The sequence below is a fragment of the Salmo trutta genome, chromosome 4 (assembly GCF_901001165.1).
Source record: "Salmo trutta chromosome 4, fSalTru1.1, whole genome shotgun sequence".
Classification (NCBI taxonomy): Eukaryota; Metazoa; Chordata; class Actinopteri; order Salmoniformes; family Salmonidae; genus Salmo; species Salmo trutta.
Window position 1 is genome coordinate 55,040,021 of NC_042960.1, and position 22,827 is coordinate 55,062,847.

General features: G+C 45.4%; 1 protein-coding gene across 1 annotated transcript in view; it reads right to left on the reverse strand.

Annotated features, from left to right (window-relative positions):
* Nucleotides 1-20,848, reverse strand: part of LOC115192647 (fibroblast growth factor 10-like) — a 31,417-nt gene extending 10,569 nt beyond the window's left edge. Inside the window, exon 1 of the mRNA XM_029751401.1 lies at nt 20,438-20,848. Within this exon, the coding sequence (XP_029607261.1) occupies nt 20,438-20,795 (358 nt within the window). The 5' untranslated portion in view covers nt 20,796-20,848. The remainder of the gene's footprint in view (nt 1-20,437) is intronic.
* Between the last annotated feature and the right edge of the window lie 1,979 nt (nt 20,849-22,827).

Genomic DNA, 22,827 nt, shown 5'->3' on the forward strand with positions numbered 1-22,827 from the left:
ATATACTGTAATGCAGTATACACATTCAACAATGTGTTGCCTCTAAATGCTGACTGCTTGTCTAAAAAATGTCATTTTAAATCATTCATTTCCAGACCCAGACATACGTGAGACTCAGACTTAGATGAGATGAAAGCTACTGAAACAGAAAAAATTGTAAACCCCACACCAACTTGATGAAATCTGAGTCTCCGCAATAACATTACCTGAACATCTCTCTCAGGTCTACAGCATGTTGGAGACATTAAATGCATCCAAAGTAGCCGAAGTGAAAAGTATCCAGCCTTTTAGCCTCTCTCTTGAAATGAGGTGAGACTGTCTTGGACTCTTGGCTACCAGAGGTTCTAACAAGTAATAAAGATACTCAAGGCTATTTTTACTCTCATTTTTGGGCGGTTGTGATCATTCCTTATAGTAATGGATGTTGTTTTTATTATACAGATGTACTTTTAATAACCAGTCACCCTGACACGGTTAATGAAGCGAGGATAAGACAGTACAGTTTGAAGTTTGTACAGTCTGGTGCATGTCCTACTACACACACCACAACCACACACCACTACTACACACACCACAACCACACACCACTACTACACACACCACAACCACACACCACTACTACACACACCACAACCACACACCACTACTACACACACCACTACTACACATACCCCTACCACACACCACTACCACACATCACTACTACACACACCACAACCACACACCACTACTACACACACCCCTACCACACACCACTACCACACATCACTACTACACACCACTACTACACACACCACTACTACACACACCCCTACCACACACCACTACCACACACCCCTACCACACACCACTACTACACACACCACAACCACACACCACTACTACACACCACTACTACACACACCACTACTACACACACCACAACCACACACCACTACCACACACCACTACCACACACCACTACTACACACCACTACTGCACACCACTACTACACACACCCCTACCACACACCACAACCACACACCCCTACCACACACCACAACCACACACCACTACTACACACACCACTACTACACACACCACACCCACACACCACTACTACACACCCCTACCACACACCCCTACCACACACCACTACCACACACCCCTACCACACACCCCTACCACACACCACTACTACACACACCACAACCACACACCACTACTACACACACCACAACTACACACATCACTACTACACACCACTACTACACACACCCCTACCACACACCACAACCACACACCACTACTACACACACCACTACTACACACATCACTACTACACACCACTACTACACACACCCCTACCACACACCACTACTACACACACCACTACTACACACACCACTACTACACACACCACTACCACACACCACTACTACACACACCACTACTACACACACCACTACTACACACACCCCTACCACACACCACTACCACACACCACTACTACACACACCCCTACCACACACCACTACTACACACACCACAACCACACACCACTACTACACACACCACAACCACACACCACTACTACACACACCACAACTACACACCACTACTACACACACCACTACTACACACACCACTACCACACACACCACAACCACACACCACTACTACACACACCACAACCACACACCACTACTACACACACCACAACCACACACCACTACTACACACACCCCTACCACACACCACTACTACACACACCACAACCACACACCACTACTACACACACCACAACCACACACCACTACTACACACACCACAACCACACACCACTACTACACACACCACTACTACACACACCCCTACCACACACCACTACTATACACACCCCTACCACACATCACTACCACACATCACTACCACACACCACTACCACACACCACTACCACACACCACTACCACACACACCACAACCACACACCCCTACCACACACCCCTACCACACACCACTACTACACACACCCCTACCACACACCACTACTACACACACCACTACTACACACACCACTACTACACACCACTACTACACACACTACTACTACACACCACTACTACACACACCACTACTACACACACCACTACTACACACCACTACTACACACCCCTACTACACACACCACTACTACACACATCCCTAACACACACCACTACTACACACACCCCTACCACACACCACTACTACACACACCCCTACCACACACCACTACCACACACCACTACTACACACACCACTACCACACACCCCTACCACACACCCCTACCACACACCACTACCACACACCACTACCACTACTACACACCACTACTACACACACCCCACCACACACCACTACTACACACACCACTACTACACACCACTACCACACACCACTACTACACACACCCCTACCACACACCACTACTACACACACCCCTACCACACACCACTACCACAAATCACTACTACACACACCCCTACCACACACCACTACTACACACACCACTACCACACACCACTACTACACACCACTACTACACACACCACAACCACACACCACTACTACACACACCACTACTACACACACCACTACCACACACCACTACTGCACACACCACTACCACACACCACTACCACACACCACTACTACACACACCGCTACTACACAGCACTACTACACACACCCCTACCACACACCACTACTACACACACCACTACTACACACCACTACTACACATACCACTACTACACACCACTACTACACATACCACTACTACACACACCCCTACCACACACTACTACTACACACACCACTACCACACATCACTACTACACTTACCACAACCACACATCACTACTACACACACCACTACTACACACACCACTACCACACACCACTACCACTACTACACACACCACTACTACACACCACTACTACACACACCCCTACCACACACCACTACTACACACACCACTACTACACACCACTACTACACACACCACTACCACACATCACTACTACACATACCACAACCACACATCACTACTACACACACCACTACTACACACACCCCTACCACACACCACTACTACACACACCACTACTACACACCACTACACACCACTACCACACATCACTACTAAACATACCACTACTACACACACCACTACCACTACACACCACTACCACACATCACTACTAAACATACCACTACTACACACACCACTACCACACACACCACAACCACACACCACTACTACACACACCACTACCACTACTACACACACCACTACTACACACACCACTACTATACACACCACTACCACTACTACACACACCACTACCACACACACCACTACCACTACTACACACCACTACTACACACACCACTACTATACACACATGCCAAAACCCTGTGTCTGTCTGAGGACTTACATGTGTCTTGTACGGTGTCTCTGTACAATGTGAGGATCTATACAATACCCTCCCTGCTGATGACTTCATGTGTACAGTACAGTGAACACTACCCTGCCTGCTGATGACATGCATGCGTGAACAATAATGTGACTAGATCATGTATAGAAATAGCCATTCTATTTACATGACATATGCAATATGTTGTGTAGTCAATGAGGTACCTGGAGGAAATTGAAACAGAGTGAGAGGAAGGCCTGTCCGGGTGTGACGGTGTCTGTGTGTTTCCTTCGTATATGGCCAAGAACACGGAACAACAACGGACAATTGACAGAATGGAGAACAGGAGAACAAGAAGAAAAGAGCTGGCAGAGCTTGCTCCTTCCCTACCCAGATCTCCACTGTTGTTCCCACATTCCTCTTGGGGGATGAGAGCGCCGATGGGCCTGATTACATTATTTGCCTACTGACTTTTAATCTATCAGTCGACACTCACTCACTGCTGAGCTATCTGTATGTGTTGGGATAGGCTTGCACGGATGTCCCATACACACTGGACAGCTCCGCATAGACCAGTAGTATGGGAAGTGATGGGGAATGTGCAGTGATATGGGGCTGTGGGTAGACTTATGTCATTTTATTGTTGAAACGTTTTTCTCTATTTATGGTCCTACGGATATCAATCGTTTTCAAAAGATGGCCAGCGGGACACGGTAATTTTTTTTTTTACAGATTTTGCACAGACAAAACTACGTATTTCAATGGCATGTGCAAATCATAGAACATTCCACATGACAGTATCGAGATAAACAAATAATGCAATGCTTACTCAAAATAGTTTACACAACATCCCCAGATGATAATGAAGTGCAACTGTGATTCTCTGATCTGAATGCATCTAACCTATGATCCTGGCTCTTTTTGCAGGGTGCTTTACAGTTCTACGGTATGGTTGAGTTGTTTTATCTTATAAACAAACACCCCTTTGACAATGTCATACCCAGTATAGTTTTACAAGCCCACAGCACAAGTCATGCAGTATAATGCCAGCAGTTGACGAATGAGCATTCAATGTCAAATTAAATACTACTTGTATGACATGCTACTAGTACGGAAACATGAATTCATCCCTATTCCGGCTCTATTTTACTCTAACCCTCTGAGTGCAGACCAGAACGGGCTTCTGCTGTGTGTGTGTGTGTGGGGGTTGGTTTGTTCTTGTATCCTTATGGGGACCTAAAATCCCCAAAAGTCCCCACAAGGATAGTAAAACAAGGAAAATTCTCCCTTTTGGGGGACATTTCCCACATCCCCTTGAGGACAAAGGCTATTTTAAGCTTAGGAGTTAGGTTTAGGGTTATGGTTAAGAGTTAGATTTAGGGTTACAGTTTAAGGTTAGGATTAAGGTTAGGGTTGTGGTAAGGGTAAGGGTTAGGGTTATGTTTAGGTTTAGGGGTTAGGGAAAATAGGATTTTGAATGGAAATTAATTTTAAGTCCCAGTAAGGATAGAAGAACATAACGTGTGTGTGTGTGTGTGAACGGGTTAGTGCTCAGGTGAAAACTGACTCTCACACTCCCTCGGCCGCGGATGTGAGGGGTGACATTCTCTAGCACACAATCCCTCTCTGGTACAGTTTCATGACCCGCACAGCACTCGGCCCAGTTTCCCCTTTATACTGCTGCTGCTGGGAGAAGTGCTCGGGGGATTAGCCAGGTCCTTCAAAGGCCATTAAAGCAAATGACAGGTATCCTGTTTCGGCGGTGCTGGGACAGGCCAGGTGAGGAGCACAGAGGCCAAGCAGGAGAGCAAGGGTCAGCTGGGGACAAAAAGACAAGGCCAGCGTGGGCCCCACTCTATCTGGCTCACTCGCTGGCTCTCCTAAACTGGGAGCCCTGCGTTTATGAATGGTCCTCTTGATGGGACCGTCGAGACATTGTCTCACTCTGGTAACTTTAGCTTTTTTACAGTCCGGCGTTTTGTTTTCAGATTGGGGAGTTTTTCTTTTCGTGTGGGCATGGCTTCCCCGATGGAGAATTTTTAACTTACCAACGATGCTCATTCACATTGTAATTTGCATTGCGATACTTCTCTAAAGTAAAGAAGCACAAATGAACACAAAAGACTAAGCAGTATGAAATGAACGGTTTTTTTTCAAACTGCCCAAGATTTTGGAGGACAAATGTTGTTGGTGACAAATGGATTTAGGTTAAGTCATTCTGTTTCCCTCTATGTGGGGATATCAGACTCTATCGTACTAGTTAGAAGTTATGATATGGTACATTATTATAATAATAATAATAATAATAATAATAAATGGGACTTATATAATACTTTTCAAGAACCCACAGTTGTTTTACAATTGCAGAAACCTGGCAGCTAGTGTTGTACTATATGAACTTGGACTGAATCATTGCCAGACAATCCTTCCCCTCGGCTAAACATTTTCTTAAAATTGCACTTAGATTTTGCATTTCCATCAAAGACCTACATTTGAATACTTGGGACAGCCACACACCATTATAGTTTATCAGTCCATTGTTTTATCAGTCTACATCAATCTATTGGACATTGTGTAAGACATGAGACAGATACAGCTGATAACCATGTATAGATGGCCATGGAGAGTTCCATAGCCTGCCATTGTCCCTGGACATCACATACACAGTTTGTCCCTGGACATCACATACACAGTTTGTCCCTGGACATCACATACACAGTTTGTCCCTGGACATCACATACACAGTTTGTCCCTGGACATCACATACACAGTTTGTCCCTGGACATCACATACACAGTTTGTCCCTGGACATCACATATATAGTTTGTCCCTGGACATCACATACACAGTTTGTCCCTGGACATCGCATACATAGTTTGTCCCTGGACATCGCATACACAGTTTGTCCCTGGACATCACATACACAGTTTGTCCCTGGACATCACATACACAGTTTGTCCCTGGACATCACATACATAGTTTGTCCCTGGACATCACATACACAGTTTGTCCCTGGACATCACATACATAGTTTGTCCCTGGACATCACATACACAGTTTGTCCCTGGACATCACATACACAGTTTGTCCCTGGACATCACATACACAGTTTGTCCCTGGACATCACATACACAGTTTGTCCCTGGACATCACATACACAGTTTGTCCCTGGACATCACATACATAGTTTGTCCCTGGACATCACATACATAGTTTGTCCCTGGACATCACATACATAGTTTGTCCCTGGACATCACATACACAGTTTGTCCCTGGACATCACATACACAGTTTGTCCCTGGACATCACATACACAGTTTGTCCCTGGACATCACATACACAGTTTGTCCCTGGACATCACATACACAGTTTGTCCCTGGACATCACATACATAGTTTGTCCCTGGACATCACATACATAGTTTGTCCCTGGACATCACATACACAGTTTGTCCCTGGACATCACATACACAGTTTGTCCCTGGACATCACATACACAGTTTGTCCCTGGACATCACATACACAGTTTGTCCCTGGACATCACATACACAGTTTGTCCCTTGTCCACCGCCACACTCTCTCTCTCTCTCTCTCTCTCTCTCTCTCTCTCCACCCCAGCCCCACTCGGTGAACGACTATCTAGCAGAGCTGCGGAAGTGTTGAATTAACCAATTACCTCTTGCAGATAAAACACACGTTCTCACAGTCTGGTAGACCAGGGTCAAATGTGACCAATTACCCCATCCCCTCCAAGCAGAGATCCTCAGTCTGTCTGATTCATCCACAGTAAGACAGGGCAAATCCCTCAGAATCCTGACCCATAACTAGAATTGCCCAACCCAAAGACACATAGTAAAATTCTACAACAGTAAATCTCAAAAACAACACTGAAGAAAACAGACTAACAGTGCACATTACCATTAAGTTGGGTTGCCGCTGATGTACTGGGCCTAGCTATGCAGATACTGAACATCAAATAACTTGTTGTAAACTATTACAAACATTAGTCATTCAAGATAGGGTATGCAGTAAAAGAGGTTTGTATGGGAGACCTCCCGCCCTGCCACACAGATAGCTAATCATGTCATCTGTAAACACAGCCATATGGAAGACGTGCTCATACTTGGAATGCCAACATGCAACAAGTGGTATTATAAACAGTGAGTTCCTCAGGTCTGCTAAGACTATGCTGTGACCCCATTAAATCCCTCCAGCATGAACAATCAGACAACAATCGCCCTGTACTGATGAAACCAAGAGGCATGGGTGGCAGCCCCGGGGTGCAGTGGTGCGGGTCGTGGGGCGACTGAGGGATTGGAGGGGTGAAAGGGGTTAACTGAGCCACAGTGTGGTCATCTGTCTGCGTCTGTGTGGTACGGAGGGGGTTTTCTTTAATCAGGGAGAGAGAAGGAGCGCAATGCCTTGAAATCATGCATCACATCCGTAACGAGCGAGAGGCTGTCAAAGGCTTCACAGATAGTTACGAGCAGATTCGCCCCGCGCTTTGTGACTCACGGCTTCTGCAGTTTCCTGCACTTTACTATCAAAAGGGGGCCACTAAATTACAGTTGGAGTTGCATCTGCAGCTGGTTTGCTGTCCAGACACAGGCACAGGCAGCCCCCTCTGACTGGAAACAGAACCAGAGGAAAACAAGGGCTTGTTTACCATTTCCTACCTTCATCTTTGGCTGCAAAACGTGCAACACTGATTCAGGAGCAGGCGCATCTAAACTTAAACAGATAATGTCAGGTTAAACAGTGGGGTTTCATAACTTAGGAACAGCGAGAACTTGACGCTCGTGTTTACAAACCCAATTATCATGCTATCAGAATACATGCTATTTCATGAACTCATTTGAACTCCACTTAGTTCCCTTTAGCCTTAATTAACCCTAACCGGTCCAGTGATGACCTCTGGCTTATTTGGGTTTCTTCTGAACCTCCCTGTTTCCAACTTATCCAGGACTCTGGACAAAATAGGGACGGTGTTGCCATGACAACCAGGATGAGACGAGGTGTGTGTCTCTTTGAGTGGCAGGGGATGAGGTTGGGTGGCTCATCAAGTTAACTTCAGAGAAGTAGAAAGTTCCACTGGATGAATATTATACAGAGTCGTCTCCCTGGCCTCAGTTTGCCCCGTATTTACATTATTAAAATGAGACGGGCAGACAGGGAGGTGACAGGCGGCACAAGAGGGAAATCAGGGCCCTGTCAGAACTGTCACTAGCTCCACTGGCCAAAGGGCCCTGACCCCAATCCTATCCACTGCAGGGGAGGAGAGAGAGAGGAGGGGGAATGGGGCTGGCATCTAGACCCTGTCGGCTCATCCCAGCCACCACACACACACACACACACACACACACACACACACACACACACACACACACATTCACGTCAACCAGCTCATGTTGCAGCCGCTGCAACTGTCACTGGCAAAGATGTGGCGAAAGCCTGCAATTTTAAACACATCTAAATATTCTGTCTGGGGATGCCTTGCTACGGATGGCTGCAGGCTTCGGGGGGGTTTCATCACCTGTTCTCTGTGCCACATTGTTAACCAACTCCAATTCTTCATGAGTCATAGTCATTTCTGAATAAATGCTTAGTTATCTGATATATTAATGCACCGTCCCATATGAAAGTAATGTTACAGTACACTCCCTCTGCCTCATTCATAATATTCCGTCAGAATAAGCTATAGGCAGGAATCATTACTGTAACTGCTCAATGAGGTGCTGGTTTGTTTTAGATTGAAATCCTTCTGATTGAGTGTACTTCCTTACTGCAGCCGTCTGTGGAGAAAGCCCACTGATACTCCAATGCTTTGTTACCACCCAATGTGCTTTAATGAAGAGCATGAGCTCCTACATAGAGAGAGAGAGAGAGAGAGAGAGAGAGAGAGAGAGAGAGAGAGAGAGAGAGAGAGAGAGAGAGAGAGAGAGAGAGAGAGAGAGAGAGAGAGAGAGAGAGAGAGAGAGAGAGAGAGAGAGAGAGAGAGAGAGAGAGAGAGAGAGAGAGAGAGAGAGAGAGAGAGAGAGAGAGAGAGAGAGAGAGAGAGAGAGAGAGAGAGAGAGAGAGAGAGAGAGAGAGAGAGAGAGAGAGAGAGAGAGAGACTGAATCTACTGAGGTAAAGTCTGGTTCTGATTAGCATTAGTGGAAGGAAAGGCACATCTTTCTCAGTGTAGAGTCCACATCATGCTCCTACAATGGCACAAGAATAAACACTGCAATCCATTCTATAAAACACACACGTGCAAGTTCACAAAGAACTTTTACACGCTACTCACATCCTGCTCATTTTCACTTAGCTAAATGCTCCCTCAGATACAAAACAGGTACAGGGGATGCGTGTGTAATGCATTTCTACAGGGAGGTGAGGTGCATCGTCTAAACCTGATGGTATGCCAAACCTGGGGAGTTGCTGTTTTTACACTTTTACATTTGCATTCATTATCCCCTTCCAGAAATGGCTATGAAGGTTATAGTACATCAGACAGAAACTTTAAACCTGCTCGACTTTGTGTGGGCATACGAAACTATGTCAAGGTATTCCTCCTATCTTGAATATTGTATCAATATTCTGGGTGTGGCCTAGGACTGCAGAGGGGTCAGGGTTCACTCCTGTAATCTGTGAAATCACATCCGCTGTCTCACACAGGAGGAGCTTGGGAGTCATAGCGACATGGTGTAAAGATAAGGCCTAGTAGTAAAAATAGACCACTATGTCCATGTAAATCTGTCATTTCCAGTATATTTCACCGTGACACAATGTGACTTCCCTGTGGAGGTGTTGTAATTAGCCAGATATACACTCTATTACACACATAGTAGCAGTCAATGAATCTCTCTTTCAGTTGCCTGACAGCAGGTTAATATTTACTCCCAGCCATGCACGCAGGTTGTTGATGTGAGGGACTTGGGTCCAGAGAGCTTTCCACACAACGCCTCTCCTCCCTCCACAGACAGATGAGGCAAGGCGGGTGGGTCTCTCAGGCCGGGCCCCAGACTGCTGTAAGTAGGAAAGGGTGGGGAGGCGAAGGACCAGATTTACGTGAGTGTAGGGGCGCGTGGCATCCAAACCTTGCCCTATTTTATGGTTGCTTGTTGCTTCCTTTAATGATGCAATCCAGGAATATCTGTCTAATGGGTGGGCAAGTTAGCCAACAATCGGCAGGTGTGCCGACTACGCATTCTTAAATGATATTGCCTTCTTCCTTTTACCATTTGTTACTCACATCCAGGACCCTGTGATTGCAGGTCAAATTTGTACACTTTTAAACTCTCCAGTCAGGCATTACCTGATTTCAATGATGCCAGGTTGTGCCTCTTTTTTCCTTAAAATATTATTTTTGCTATCTCCTCTTCTCTTCCAGGGCCAACAGCTCTTTCCAAGACGATGATGTGAGACTCTTTATTCAAAAAGGTCAAAATAAAACCATTAAAACTCTGACAGTTGGCCTGCCCTCGTCTTCCACCTCGCAGAGCCTCGCAGAGCCTCGCAGAGCCTCGCAGAGCCTCGCAGAGCCTCGCAGCACCGGGGTTGAGTCCATGTCTCCCTCTCCGTGTTATGGAGCGGCCTGAGTGCTGGTGACAATATTTCCTTTGGCAGATGATGATTCAAAACATACTGTATGGTGCTGCTGCCTGAATAAGACTGGCTGACTGGCGGTTCCCAGCCGATCTAATGAATACTTACTTTACGCCTTTCACAAAAACCCCTCTAATAATAACAGTGCTAATGACCTCTCATTGAGGAAAACGCTGAGCTCTACTCCCCTCTGAAAAGTAACAGTCCGTGTAAAACACTGCAATGCCCACTGTAATGTATTGTAGGTCATTAAAATGATGTATAAGCAGGGAAAATCATTTAGGGAGCATGGTTTGAACTCTATTAGCTAGAGTATATTAGTCAAGGTAGCCAGCAGACAGAGCTGAATAACATCAGACAAGAGCTGAATAAACATCAGACCGATCTTAATAACGTCAGACTGAGCTGAATATTGTCAGACTGAGCTGAATAACGTCAGACGGAGCTGAATAACGTCAGACGGAGCTGAATAACGTCGGACGGAGCTGAATAACGTCAGACTGAGCTGAATAACGTCAGACGGAGCTGAATAACGTCAGACGGAGCTGAATAACGTCAGACGGAGCTGAATAACGTCAGAGCTGAATAATAACGTCAGACTGAGCTGAATAATGTCAGACAGAGCTGAATAACGTCAGACTGAGCTGAATAACGTCAGACTGAGCTGAATAACGTCAGACTGAGCTGAATAACGTCAGACTGAGCTGAATAACATCAGACTGAGCTGAATAATGACAGACAGAGCTGAATAACGTCAGACTGAGCTGAATAACGTCAGACGGAGCTGAATAACGTCAGACTGAGCTGAATAACGTCAGACTGAGCTGAATAACGTCAGACGGAGCTGAAAAACGTCAGACGGAGCTGAAAAACGTCAGACTGAGCTGAATAACGTCAGACGGAGCTGAATAACGTCAGACGGAGCTGAATAACGTCAGACTGAGCTGAATAACGTCAGACGGAGCTGAATAACGTCAGACTGAGCTGAATAACGTCAGACGGAGCTGAATAACGTCAGACGGAGCTGAATAACGTCAGACTGAGCTGAATAACGTCAGACTGAGCTGAATAACGTCAGACGGAGCTGAATAACGTCAGACGGAGCTGAATAACGTCAGACTGAGCTGAATAACGTCAGACTGAGCTGAATAACGTCAGACGGAGCTGAATAACGTCAGACGGAGCTGAATAACGTCAGACTGAGCTGAATAACGTCAGACTGAGCTGAATAACGTCAGACGGAGCTGAATAACGTCAGACGGAGCTGAATAACGTCAGACTGAGCTGAATAACGTCAGACGGAGCTGAATAACCTCAGACGGAGCTGAATAACGTCAGACGGAGCTGAATAACGTCAGACTGAGCTGAATAACGTCAGACGGAGCTGAATAACGTCAGACTGAGCTGAATAACGTCAGACGGAGCTGAATAACGTCAGACGGAGCTGAATAACGTCAGACGGAGCTGAATAACGTCAGACTGAGCTGAATAACGTCAGACGGAGCTGAATAACGTCAGACGGAGCTGAATAACGTCAGACGGAGCTGAATAACGTCAGACGGAGCTGAATAACGTCAGACGGAGCTGAATAACGTCAGACTGAGCTGAATAACGTCAGACTGAGCTGAATAACGTCATACTGAGCTGAATAACGTCAGACGGAGCTGAATAACGTCAGACGGAGCTGAATAACGTCAGACTGAGCTGAATAACTTCAGACGGAGCTGAATAACGTCAGACGGAGCTGAATAACGTCAGACTGAGCTGAATAACGTCAGACGGAGCTGAATAACGTCAGACTGAGCTGAATAACGTCAGACGGAGCTGAATAACGTCAGACGGAGCTGAATAATGTCAGACTGAGCTGAATAACGTCAGACTGAGCTGAATAACGTCAGACGGGGCTGAATAACCTCAGACGGAGCTGAATAACGTCAGACGGAGCTGAATAACGTCAGACGGAGCTGAAAAATGTCAGACGGAGCTGAATAAGGTCAGACTGAGCTGAATAACATCGGGGGAGCTGATTAACATCAGACAGAGCTGAATAAGGTCAAGGGGAGCTGAATATCGTCAAGGGGAACAGGGTTTTTCTGGCATCAAGAACACTTGATGACTTGTCTCGCTGTATCTTTCATTTATAGGCTGTCAAACTGTAATTGTTTCAGTTCTCCGCAATGAACTCTCTCCAAGGTCTATAATGTGTGAAGCTCTTATTCCCCTCGTCATTAAAACAGCCATGCAAATGGACACCCTCTTAACATCGTTTACTCAAGTCTTTAGAAGAGGGTTCCTTATTGGCAATGAGATCGTCTCCTTTTTGTACTCTTTCAAATCCACAGGATGTACAAAAGGTAGGATGTAAAAAGGAGTTTGCTCTTGGAGCCAAAGTCAGACTCAATAAACCCAGTGATGAACTCAGTACGTAACAGAAAAGAGCTGAGGCCAGACCGCGGTTGTTAGCTGCTAATTGCCCAAAAAGCCTTGCCATTCATGATATCAAACTCCGGTGTTAGAAGCCAGTGAGGTTAGACTAATTAGTGCCACTGCCACACGTTTCCCGCAACATTCCCAGGGTGTGTGTGTGTGTGTGTGTGTGTGTGTGTGTGTGTGTGTGTGTGTGTGTGTGTGTGTGTGTGTGTGTGTGTGTGTGTGTGTGTGTGTGTGTGTGTGCAGTTTTTTTGTTGCTTTTTGCCTCCCAATACCAGGAACCGCTGGCAAGAGATCGATTTTTATAGTTTCCCACTCGGACCAGGGCCGCTGTCCTTATTCGGAAGGATTAAAGCGGCAGGATTCGTGGGATTTTCCCCTCCTGTTGGCACCATGATTCTCTACGAAGCCCCTTAGACTCTTTGGAGGAAACCTTGCACAAGGTCTAATGAGCAGTGGGAAAGACTCCAGCTCTCCTACCTTTTAAATGTCCACCACAATACTAAGCAGAGCACACCCCGGCCCTCTCACACCCTCATTAACGTGTGTGAACTCCCTATTCAAAACAGCCTGTCCTTACTTTAGCCAGGTGCTTCCCTCTTTAGCTTTTTCTCCATGCTTTTGATCCAGTCACACATCTAAGTCCGTCTGACTTCTCTAAGCGTTAATGATGAGTCATGAGGAGGAGTTAGACAGAATATTTTAGACAGAATATAACTTTCTCACGCCTTCAGAAGGGCTAACTAAATACCCAGAGCATAGTGTAGTGTCTACCAAGTGAATGTTTAAGGCCGAAGCAAGGAAATACAAACATGTTATACAATACATTTGGGAAATAGGGAAATAAACAAGTCATTCAGTCAATGGTTGGGATTCCTGCCTTGGCTCATTATCAGGAACATCGTCAATATGGAAAAATAATCACAATGAAAAACTCAGGTGTCCACATTACCTTCATGTTTACACCAATGATAGGTCAGTTTTACTGCCCTCTCTCTCTCAAGACCCCTTGACTGTTTCCACATTTTGTTATGTTACAGCCTTATTCTAAAATATATATATATTTTAAGCAAATCTATTTACACACAATACCCCATAATGACAAAGCAAAAACAGGTTTTTAGATTTTTTTGCAAATGCATAGAAAAAAAACTATCAAGTATCACATCAACATAAGTGTTCAGGTCCTTTAATCAGTAATTGTTGAAGCACCTTTCGGAGCGATTACAGCCTCGAGTCTTCTTGGGTGTTATGCTACAAGCATGGCACACCTGTATTTGGGGAGTTTCTCCCATTCTTCTCTGTAGATCCTCTCAAGCTCTGTCAGATTGGATGGGGAGCGTCGCTGCACAGCTATTTTCAGGTCTCTCCAGAGATGTTCGATCGGGTTCAAGTCCAGGCTCTGGCTGGGCCACTCAAGTACATGCAGAGACTTGTCCTGAAGCCACGCCTATGTTGTCTTGGCTGTGTGCTTAGGGTCGTTGTCCTGTTGGAATGTGAGTCTTCGCCCCCAGTCTCAGGTCCTGAGCACTCTGGAGCAAGTTTTCATCAAGGATCTCTCTGTACTTTGCTCCGTTTATTAATTCCCTCAATCCTGACTAGTCTCCCAGTCCCTGCCACTGAAAAACAGTAAAAGGGGTTGTTTGTTATTGTAATGTGGTCAGGGCGTGGCAGAGGGTGTTTGTTTTGTGTGTTTCGGTGTATGTTCTATATTTTCTATTTCTATGTGTTTATCTGGGTTTTCTATTTCTATGTTGGGGTTTTGGAACGACCTCCAATTAGAGACAGCTGGTTGTTGTTGCCTCTAATTGGAGGCCATATTTAAGTGGGTTAATTTTCTCTTGTGTTTGTGGGTGGTTGTTTCCCTGTATAGCCTTACGGGACTGTTTTTTGTCGTTTGTTTTGTGTAAGTGTATTTTTGGTTTTCCTTCTAATAAAAAGAAGATGTTCACTATATCTGCTGCAGTTTGGTCCGCTCCCTACAACGACGCTTATGACAACAGGATGCACCTGAGCTCAATTTTGAGTCTCATAGCAAAAGGTCTGAATACTTAAGTAAATAAGGTATTCCTGTTTTTTATGTTTAATACATTTGCTAAGATTTCTGAAAACCTGTTTTTGCTTTGTCATTATGGGGTATTGTGTGTAGATTGATGAGTAAAAAATGTAATTTAATACATTTTCGAATAAGGCTGCAACATAACAAAATGTGGAAAAAGATTCTCTGAATGCACTGTGTGTGTATATATATATATATATATATATATATAAAATGGCACAGATGAAGAAAGATAAAACAGCAAATTGGCAAATAGCATGACTTCTCTGATTATACTTGTCGCAGGGCCTTATTTCCTCAGGTTGAACGCGGTGTCATAGCCTGGAGGTCGCTCAACGGTTCGATGCCTTTAGCCACACCCTTCATTTCAACAGTGGGTCATTTTCAAGTGAGATGTGAAAATGGCTCATACATTGGCATACTTGCCAACTATATTTCATAGGGAACTGACCTGAGGAAAAAGGAAGAAAACAAGGTTGGCCAGCCTTAGTCCGAGGGATATCAAACATTGTGTTGGGATTTTATTGGTCCTTAACAGCATTCTCTCTATTCAGTGATTGGCTGCTGTGGTTTATCGTGTGGAAGATGGTCCAGCCTCGACAGCTGTTGTGCTCTGCTTAATTAGAAAGATTTGACCCATGACCTGGGACAGGATATGATGAGTAATGACTTTTAGAGCCTTTGTAAACACTTTGATTTGTTTGGCCCTTCGATCATTGTACCTCTACCATTTGCTAAAAAGAAAAACATGTTGAACCCCAATCAGTCAAAAATAAATCTCTCTCCTTTTATTATTATTTCAACACGCAACTTTAGTGCCTTGGTGACATGGTAGTTTGTAATCATATGAAGGCCTACTTTGCCAGTGAGGTTTTTGCAAGCTTTCCACCATTGGCTCGGTTTGACAGGCACTTTATCATGGCTGATGGGTATCTAGATCATTTGTTTTATAAATACTGTGCTGTGGCCTGTGGGGATTAGGTCTGGCTGTGACAATAACAAGTTTCAGGAATTGATACATGACCTGTGTGCTCAAAAGCATCAGGATAGAACATGATGCTACTGTATCAGACAGAACTGCACCTTTGAAATTATAAAAAAAAAATATGCAACTGATATCTGGCCCACAAATCATGTCCAGAGCAGTACAAGTGTTACATTTCAATATATACCACAGATCATTCAGTCATTCAGTGTAATATTCCACTGCGGGACTTCAAGAACGTCACTGTAGAGGGTCGGTATCATATTGTATCTCGACATAAATATGTGAACACAAATCACAGCATCTATCCTGGTATAATACACAGTTGAATTATTGGAAATTATATCCCAACCATTTTGATTTTGGACTATCAGTCCCTTGCTCACCCTTTGCACTCAGACTGTGCTCCCTGCTCTCTTTAACCCCACTTTCTCTGTCTCTCTCTCTAAACTGAGAAAGATGTGCCTTTCCTTCCACTAATGCCTAACCAGAACCAGACGTAACATTACCTTACCTTCAGCTCTCTCTCTCTCTCTCTCTCTCTCTCGCCCAGCCTCTTCCTTCAGCTGTTCCATACTCTGGTCCACTGGGATTGATACAATATTTTCCAACCTCAATTAGCAGAGGGCCCGTTGACTAATTCCAACTGTTTTTACACCTGAGAGGTTGGGAGCAGGGGCTGGAAAAACTGAGTGAGGCGAGGGTGTAGCAGGGCAGTCGGGGCAATGTAGCCGTGTTGACAGACCACAACACTGAGAACAAGGAGGGTCCTCGCACTGGACAGCATTCAGGGCTCTGCTGAGCTGTGCTTCCCCATTCACACCAGCAACATTAAAACATGTGGGAAGGAGCAAGGGGTCTGCTGCGTGTGTGTGTGTGTGTGTGTGTGCGTGCGTGCGTGCGTGTGTGTGTGTGTGTGTGTGTGTGAGTGTGTGTGGACATGTTTAGCTATTCTTCTTCAAGAATACTAAACAAACAAACATAGTGTTAAGGTTAGGTTTTTGGGTTACGGTTAGGGTTAAGATTAGGGTTAGGGTAAGAGTACGGGTTAGGGTTAGGTTTAAAGTTAGGGAAAATAGGATTTTGAATGGGACTGAATTGTGTCCCCACAAGGTTAGCTGTACAAGATTGTGTGTGTGTGTGAGTGTTTTTGTGTGTGCGTGTGCTCATGTGTGATGTGTTCACAGAATTTGGTTACATTACATCTATGTTTGGATAATAAAGTAGTTGCTGTTTCTTTATGTTTTATTAGACACTTGAGACATTTTTGTCAACTCAACACAAACATCTACTGTGCCAGCCAAGCCACTTAAAACTCAACACAAACATCTACTGTGCCAGCCAAGCCACTTAAAACTCAACACAAACATCTACTGTGCCAGCCAAGCCACTTAAAACTCAACACAAACATCTACTGTGCCAGCCAAGCCACTTAAAACTCAACACAAACATCTACTGTGCCAGCCAAGCCACTTAAAACTCAACACAAACATCTACTGTGCCAGCCAAGCCACTTAAAACTCAACACAAACATCTACTGTGCCAGCCAAGTCACTTAAAACTCAACACAAACATCTACTGTGCCAGCCAAGCCACTTAAAACTCAACACAAACATCTACTGTGCCAGCCAAGCCACTTAAAACTCATCACAAACATCTACTGTGCCAGCCAAGCCACTTAAAACTCAACACAAACATCTACTGTGCCAGCCAAGCCACTTAAAACTCAACACAAACATCTACTGTGCCAGCCAAGCCACTTAAAACTCAACACAAACATCTACTGTGCCAGCCAAGCCACTTAAAACTCAACACAAACATCTACTGTGCCAGCCAAGCCACTTAAAACTCAACACAAACATCTACTGTGCCAGCCAAGCCACTTAAAACTCAACACAAACATCTACTGTGCCAGCCAAGTCACTTAAAACAACACAAACATCTACTGTGCCAGCCAAGCCCCTTAAAGATATGTGTACTCTATTTCACTGAGACAGTCGTACTGAGGCTGCAGTCTTGTATCTGTGTCAGTGGAAGCTCATTAAAAATGCAGAGCTTCCGCCCAGTCGTCCCTCTCTAATCTAAAGCATAGTGACCATATCAATATCAAGGAATTCTCTAGGTGCAATGACCTGTGGTAACACAGAACCCAAACTGGACCTCAGAATAGACCAGGCCATATCGTCTCATTGTGAGGTATGACCACATCACGACCATAAGGTCCATTTCACTCATTTCAAGGCCGAATGACCACTGGTTTGGCAGGGTGCAGCTTTAGGGGTGCATGCAGGTACACACCCTCACTGTGCTGTAGTGTTCATAGAGAACCGTTCTTTCCAGGGCAGGAAATGAGAGGATGGTGGTTAAAGAGTATGAGAGCATTGCATTTGGGGGCTGCACATTTTCATGGGGAACCACTCTGTACAACTGACTAAGCACTTCTGACAAGACCACGGAAAGACACAAATCTCCCAATCCAGATGCATCACTTTTGCTGTTTTCCAGCATGAAAAAGCTTCATGTAGCTGCAGTCCTCTTAAGAACTTCCATTGCGATGCAAATTCCTGATTTCCGCTCCTGCTCCAATCTGATTTTAAAGTGTCAAACATAAGTACGACCTGAGAGAGTAATGTTTTATGATTATGTCTGACATCTAAACTACCTACATGAAAATTAGAATCCCCATTTGAGGGAAAACAAACACCAGCACAATTTTGAATTGTGATAATTCAAGTCAATGTGAATGGATGTTGTGTGTGTGTGTGTGAGGTATAAAACTGTCAGCCAGACGAGAAGTCTAGTAGCCCCGGCAGGTTAACAAATGTCCCCGACTGTTAAAAGGCTGTACACAGTGGCAGACTGACTGGGCAGTCCTTGCTGTTACCTCGGTAGCATGGAAAAACCCTGATTCAGCCACTTGTGTAAAAAGGCATTAACGACTAAATACATAAATATAACCGTCAAAGGCATAAACCTCTCAAGGCTGTCCAGTGGCCACTGGGAGGCCAGTTCATGACCAGAGACAACTCGTCTGTCCTGGTCAACAGTCTGAAAGACACCATTGATGGAGATTGTGGAGTGAGTGACACCTATGCCCAGTGCACTGCCCTCCTCTCAAGTGTCCTTATTACTAACATCAGATACAGTGCATTCTAATCTGGGGAATCTTAACATACCGAGATGAGATAATAGCAGCTGTTGAAAGAGCTGATCTGTTCAAGGCATTTTTTGGAAAATCATTGATTGATAGGTGTGTGTGTAAGAAGACTTTACACTTTGCATGGGTATGTAGAAATTCTCTGAGTGTCTACCGTACGTTATACAGTGCTGGCGAGCCCAATGCACCTGCTGTACGTGGAAGTGAAGCCAGCTCTCTGGTCTAGTCTGAAGTTTTCACATACACGTGATCTTTGTTAGCGGTTGATTCTGGGTCTGTACTTAACAGTTTATATCACAGAGGCTCCAAATTATCCTGACAATTCCACTAACGAGCGCTCAACAAAATCGGTGAGAAAACTGTGAGAAATAGAAAATTGCTGCCCCTTGAACCAGAGGACTTTCAACACAGTTTTGACAAGTTAATCCCCTGTGATATTGAAGCTTTTTTCCCAAGCCCAGTTTGCATGACCAACTGATGCTTTATGTCTTTCTTCAAGTCTGCCTTGCTGTAAACACAGTGCCGGGTTTCCCATGAGGTGTGTTAATCCACACTGGGTATTCCCAGTTTACCTAGCAACGCCTCCTGCTCCAAACACAACATAAATAGGAGTGACAGGCTGATATAAACCAGTGAAACCCCTATGAACCACTATAAAAGTAGCAAGATAAGAGAGTTCACACCACCATAAAATATAATATAGTGTCACAGGCATCCCGCCACTCCTCCATCACATAGGAGAGATAGAGAGGGGAGATAGTGCCAGCTTACTCACTTTCAGCGTAGTTTTTCCGTCTGGTGCCGTCCACCTTGCCCGTTTTGTCGATACAGAGAAAGAATTTGTTGGCGGAGTAGAGCCGCCTTAGTCGGACATCGCCCTCTAGGTGATTGTAACTGCGTGTGTGCCGCTCCAGTGTCCATGAGCAGTTAATGCCCCTCGCCAGTACTTGGAGGGGCTCATGCCCTACCCCAGGTGGGCAGCCCCCCAGAGCCGTGCCAGCCACCAGGAGCAGGGTGAGGCACAGCAGGCTGAGGGAGGCAGCGCTGGGCAGGGGCGGAAGCCCGGCGTGGGCAGTGCCAATGGCAGCGAGGTCAGGACCGAGTCCGGCGACGGGTGGCATCCATCTGCACATGGTGGGTCAGACTCCCAAGGTGCACCTTGCACAGGCAGTAGGCATGTTGGCTGGCTGGCTGGAGACCCAGGCTGTGTGGTCCAGTCGAGTGGTCTCTCTCTCTCTGAAGGTGGAAAGGGGTGGTGATCAAGCAGGCAGCAGACCCTGTCACTGAGGACCAGTCAATAGAGCAGAGAGGAACCTGGGCTTCTAACCAGCCCTCTGTCACAGATTACTTTGTCTCTTTACTTGTCTGTCTGATGATAAACTCCTATTTCTCTCTCAGCCTCTATTTACTCACTCTGTCCCCTAAAATGATTTATTTTGTAATTCCATTGCCAAAAGTAATCTGTTACTTTCTGTTGTTTTCCTTGTTCTGTTCCTTTTGGCGTGTGTCCTTCTTTCCAGCTGCAGAGTCAATCAGTGTCCTGTCCTGCGATGTGTGCACCTTGCGATGCTCCTCTCTCCAGCTGGACTGGAATACAGTGCTTATCTGGCTGAGAATGACTTGAGTGAGGGAGAGTGAGTGACTGTGTGTAAGTGTGTGTAAAAGTGCAATAGGGAGAGCGAGTCACAGAGAGAGTGTGTGTGTGTAGAGAGAGAGGAGAGAGAGAGAAACAGAGAGGGAGACAGAGGGAGAGAGTGTGTGTGTATGTCTGTGTATATGTGAGTGAGAGAGGCAGAGTGAGGGGAAGGTAGAGTGAGAGAGAGAGTGAGGGGAAGGGAGAGTGAGAGACTGTGTGTATGAGGAAGAGAGAAAGAGGCAACAGTGAGTGAGAGAGGCAGTCAGTGAGTGAGAGAGGCAGTCGGTGAGTGAGAGAGGCAGTCGGTGAGTGAGAGAGGCAGTCGGTGAGTGAGAGAGGCAGTCGGTGAGTGAGAGAGGCAGTCGGTAAGTGAGAGAGACAGTCAGTGAGAGAGGCAGTCAGTGAGCGAGAGAGGCAGTCAGTGAGTGTGTGTCTGGTCTGTCTGCCTCTATGAAGCAGTGAAGCAGTAAATGAATGTCTCCACTCTCTCCTGTGCAGTCCGTCCCTTCTCCTGTGTGGAGTGGGAGGCTTGGGCTTGTCCTGCATTTTATCCTGGGCAGGGCTTGCATCTGGGGAGTTGAAAGGAGAGGGGTGGGGCCACAATCATTGATAACTATTTGAAATAAACGAGAGAGGCTTTGCACAATCTCTCTTTTATCATTTCTTAATGTAGCCTATATCTCTTAATAGTGGATCCTAGAAAGCCATAAGCCGGCCACCTGTAGGTTTTTTTGCTCCATGGAAAGAGTCAACTGGAAAGTGTTAAGTCAAACTCCTTTGTTGTACCAGCACTTGAATAATTATCCTAGGTCAGCAGTGAGAATGTACATTGACATGGAAGGGGGCCTTTTGTGACACCTGTGACTGGACTGTTTGTAGACACATGGGACAGATTAAAGAGGGCTTTAGTTTGTCGGAAACAACGGCAGAGGAGTCTTCTGATCACCTGTGTTAATATTTCTTTGAGGTGGTTTCTGATGTTCACTTCTGATTTGTGAGACCAGGGTGGTAATGGTGAACACCTTTTTAACAACTTCACACTCTGTCTGTCTGTTGTCACAATCAGGCTGTAAATCAGGACTGAGTCATTGCGTTCAAATAAATGAATATGTCACCTTAGGGCCTGCTCCAGCCTTTTGGGGACCCTAAGCAAGATTTGGTTGCGGGGAGCCCCCACCTCACAGGCAAACAATTTTGGTTTTAAAGTTAATTTCCTGCAATTCAACACATTTTGCATTGGGGAGTAGAGAAAATATTATCTTGCAATTTTATTACACATTTCATGCAATTCTACTTCTTTTGCCATGGGACAGAGAGATACAAATTGCAGTTTAACAGCTTATTTCCTGCAATTCGACACATTTTGCCATGACTTATGCCATGTTAATGATATCTGAGTGGGAGGCAGTCGGTGAGTGAGAGAGGCAGTCGGTGAGTGGGGGCCCCCTTGAGGTCAGAGCCCCTGGGTCCGTGCCCTGTGAGCACGTTGGTATACGGCCATGATTACTACAAGTTTAGATAGCTGACTA